The sequence below is a fragment of the Aspergillus pseudodeflectus genome (genome assembly GCF_044049435.1).
Source record: "Aspergillus pseudodeflectus strain CBS 756.74 chromosome Unknown BJX68scaffold_147, whole genome shotgun sequence".
Taxonomy (NCBI): Eukaryota; Fungi; Ascomycota; class Eurotiomycetes; order Eurotiales; family Aspergillaceae; genus Aspergillus; species Aspergillus pseudodeflectus.
The window spans coordinates 1-3,914 of record NW_027263923.1 but is presented as its reverse complement, the minus strand read 5'-3'; the positions used below and the strand labels follow the sequence as shown (position 1 = coordinate 3,914).

Genomic DNA, 3,914 nt, shown 5'->3' with positions numbered 1-3,914 from the left:
ATAAACTTTCCATGGGGCCTCGCGTCCTGTCTCTAGTGACCGTCTGCCCCATTTCCCCGAATTATCCGCTTATTCTTGCCGCACATCGCTGCGGTGTATGTAGCAGAAAGCCTCTGGCCGCTCGTAGTGCTTAAACCTCTACCGAACGGGCTACTCGTTTTTCGTTCCTGTGTCATATAAAGTCCCACCTCCCTCAATGCAAATCTCATATTTCAGACCCTTGCTCCTAGATTATCTCGATTACTTCATTCACTTACTCCCCTCTGGCCTCCACGCTGAAAAGTATTTCCGACCCTACTATGGCTATACTGCCCCTCTCTAATTCCAACCGAAAGTATGCCCCTGGGCCAGAGCATTATCGTCGACATCGTCAGCAACTCCTCGAGAACGGCGTTCGGAGACAGCACGCAAAATCTACCCAAAACAACATCCAGGGCATAAAGAAGAAGTGGATAAGGTACGACGTCACCTATATTTTCACTTATAGTACGCAAGTTTGTTGATGCTAGCTCCCTAGACACTGCGAATTTCTAGGTAAAAATCGGCTTACCTACCTGGTTGAGGCGAAGAAAGAAGATGTCATGATTTTTCTGAAATGGCTGCTTGACAACTACAGCATCAAAAAATTTAGTAGCTTGCACGAAAACTGGCGACTATGGTGCCAGTTGTATCGCAAAGCAGTCGGTCGCAGTCTTCACGCCAAATGCTATCAAGCTATTAATGATGTCAGATTTATCCCTTTTGTCTTGCTATTTCCCTATTACTGATTCTACCGTAGTATATGAGGGGAGCGTTAGTTCCTCAATACAAACTCGACCTGACAACGGAAGAAAAGCCTGTGATGAATGTCGATGACCTGTATATTGTTCTAAAATATCACTGGGTCCAATCTACTACTCCATACCCGGATGGCCGTCAAATAATCCAGCTGGCTTTTCTTATGTTGGTTTCGGCCTACACTGCCAGCCGACCTGGTGCGTTGGTCTATGTAGATCGAAATGAGCGGACCAACGTCTCTCATTTCTATGGCCAGATCAATTCCGATGAGGTCGTTGAAGAGCAGCAGATTGACTGGGATTCTCTGACTGAGGACCTCAAAACCCTCTGCTGGGGCCAAATAACACTTGTTCTTCTACCCAATCCACGGGGCCTGCGTGACTACCTTGCTATGGAAGTCGACCTGAGACACACAAAGGGCCATCAAAATAATCCCAAACGGTGCCAGGCTACCTCGAATAATTTTTGTGTTCTTCGCTGATTTCTCCAAGCAAGATATTCCTTATGTCTGAAGTCAAAGAGCCGGTGTTCGACATCATTCTTCTCGTTCTTGCTCTGGCGTTTATTGACGATGCCTTTGAGCCGGAATTTATCCAGTCCGTCGAAGACCTGTTTACGACGCGTGTCCTGGAGCCACGCCGATCGCTGATCCTGAAATTCAAAAAAGAAAAGCTAAACGTTCCGGTGTGCCGACAGCCTATCTCGACTATATCGGATATGGGAACCGACGATATGAAGCCTTTACTTTATCACACCTACCTCTCATATCTTCGGGTCCTAAGCCTGTGCGTTGGAAAACCAAAAGCAATGAAACCATACGAATTTCGACGTTGCGCTGCAGAAGCAATCGACGGTAGGTGGCTAGAACATTCTTTTCTTTCCTGATTGCCTACTCCTCTTACTCGAAACTGACATAACGGCATGCTCAGGGGTTGTGTCGCCCGCACTACTTCAACAGGTCATGGGCCATATGTACGCCAGTACGATCCAGAAGTACATGAATCCGCGAGTTCAAACCCATGTACAGGCAGCAGTACTTGGTATCCCTTCGGAGGATGCAATAATGAGCGCGTTGAGTCACCAGAGCCGGTATATTGACCCCCGTGCGCCCGCCCATTGGCATGACCTCTCTCCGGAGGAGAGAGGCTCGATCTCGAAACACCCAGATATCGTTCATCTCAAGGAAATTCGAGATAAACTCTCAACCGACGTCAAGGAACTCTATGGTTCGATGAAAAGGGCAGAGGGCACAGACCTTGGTAATCTCAAGAGAAAAGCGGATGATGATCTCCGATGCGCCAAGGCGAAACTAAAGAAAATGACATTCAATACCGCGCGGGATAACTTCTTTGATACAATTGATACCAAAGAGATCAACAAACAACTGAATCCGTCATACGTGCCTGATGGTGCTGACATGTACCGAGCCACGCGGGCGGTTGTGCACAATCTCGCGGAGCGAAGGCAGGTTGCAGAGCTTATGGCAGCTCAAACGGACGATTTTACCGAAGAACAAGCACTTCAACATCGCACATCACTCCTAAGAGCCCTTATCAACCTCGGACGCGCTAAAAATATCCCCTCTGAGAGACAAGCGACGAACGATAGAGGGACTGATGAGAAAGATTCTAATGCTTCCACATCTGAAGGTCTTAATTCAGTTCAGGAAGACCACAGCTCATCGCCAGAGCCACGTGGTGGCCCTGTTGTCCTGACAAACAAACACTGTCTCTTCTGCGTATTTAGCCCTCGTCACCAATGTTGTTTTGCAACTCCTCGAAAGGCCCGGGAGCATTTCGAGAAGCATCTGCGAGCCCTAGGACGGAACGGGCCCATCAAATGTCCCGATGAGTTCTGTCAGCTCGTTCTTCAAGGTGAAAACAAGCTCAAGCTCCACGCCCAAAGTGTTCATAAGGTGCTGTATTTCACCGTAGAACAACGTATTAGAGCTGGCTTCTAGCCTTGTACGTACAGTCTGTATGTCTGAGCTTAGCAAATGAAAGTTCGAGCGCTCAGTCTAGCAATGATCACTCAATTGGTAGTCCTCGTTCGTTTCTTAGATACCTGGCCTCGGTTCTATACACCCTTCAGTTGACTGGAAGCGGCCCTTGCATTCGCTTCGCGCACCTGACCAATTAATCGAGAATCTGTAGCTTGGATACATAAAATGTACTAATTCGAGTATGCATCTCGGCTGGATCAGTTTGGATAGCATCGCTGCTCATATTATAGATCTACTGTAGCGCCCGTACTTTTTCTGATTTCACTTACTCTCTTCCTCGAGCTTCCTTGTTAACATCTAGCAATGACTGCATTACGCTTGCAAACGGCGAATCCATCAAAAGCGCTGTACAATGACCGACTTACCAGTAGAGATTATTGTGATGCTTCTAGACACCTTGCTAGAAGTTGAATCCCTCTTTGCAATAATTTCGACACGCCGCAGACTTCGTGCCGTGTGTCTTTCGCTGGAACACGTAGAATTCTCTTCTCAGTTTTTCGTAAAATTATTCGGGCAGCAGTTAAACGTCATGCATTATTAAGGATGTCGCATTCGGCGGTGAGAGTCTGATCATTCTACAGATGCTGTTCGAGTCCAAATTCGTTTTGACCTTGGGAATACTAACCCCCATTTGGCGGCTAGCTAGATAAGCACCTCAGCTCTCAAAGCCCATTGATCATTAGTTTGTGTTGAACGCTGTACATCTTCTGATGGGACATTGATGGAGAATTGTTCATCTTGCGCCACCGCACATAGCTTCTTTCACTATATTGAACAATATGAACAGTTCCTGTCCGAACATTCAATAATAAGCTTTCGGTGCAACAGCACTCAAATTACCATCATCCGAGAGCTCGAAGCGGCCATCATATTAACAGGACTAAACCTTAATAACTGTACTTCGCATTACCTAATGAGACTAGGGTCCGGTTACTTTCATCAGTTGATATGTACAATCCTTCAATTTCGCGCGAGCAAACCGCGGCAGCTTGCTGAACGACATAGACATTCTTCGGCATGAGTCTGGGAGAATGATCTGAGCATACAATCAGTTGGTGCCCGCGCGTGTAAATGAAGTATGCTTACTCAAACCGGTAGTCAAAAGTTAGTTCCTCCATGGCTCTGATGCCACGAT

The 3,914-nt window shown here is 47.0% G+C and overlaps 1 protein-coding gene across 1 annotated transcript; it reads left to right on the top strand.

Moving 5' to 3' along the window:
• Window positions 1–299: 299 nt before the first annotated feature.
• On the top strand, window positions 300–2,737 carry BJX68DRAFT_273713 (uncharacterized protein; the record flags this gene model as incomplete). Its single annotated transcript, XM_071047529.1, has 5 exons — window positions 300–457; window positions 518–725; window positions 779–1,218; window positions 1,269–1,630; window positions 1,707–2,737. The coding sequence occupies 5 exons, from the start codon at window positions 300–302 to the stop codon at window positions 2,735–2,737; spliced, it is 2,199 nt and encodes a 732-aa protein (XP_070891841.1).
• Window positions 2,738–3,914: the final 1,177 nt, after the last annotated feature.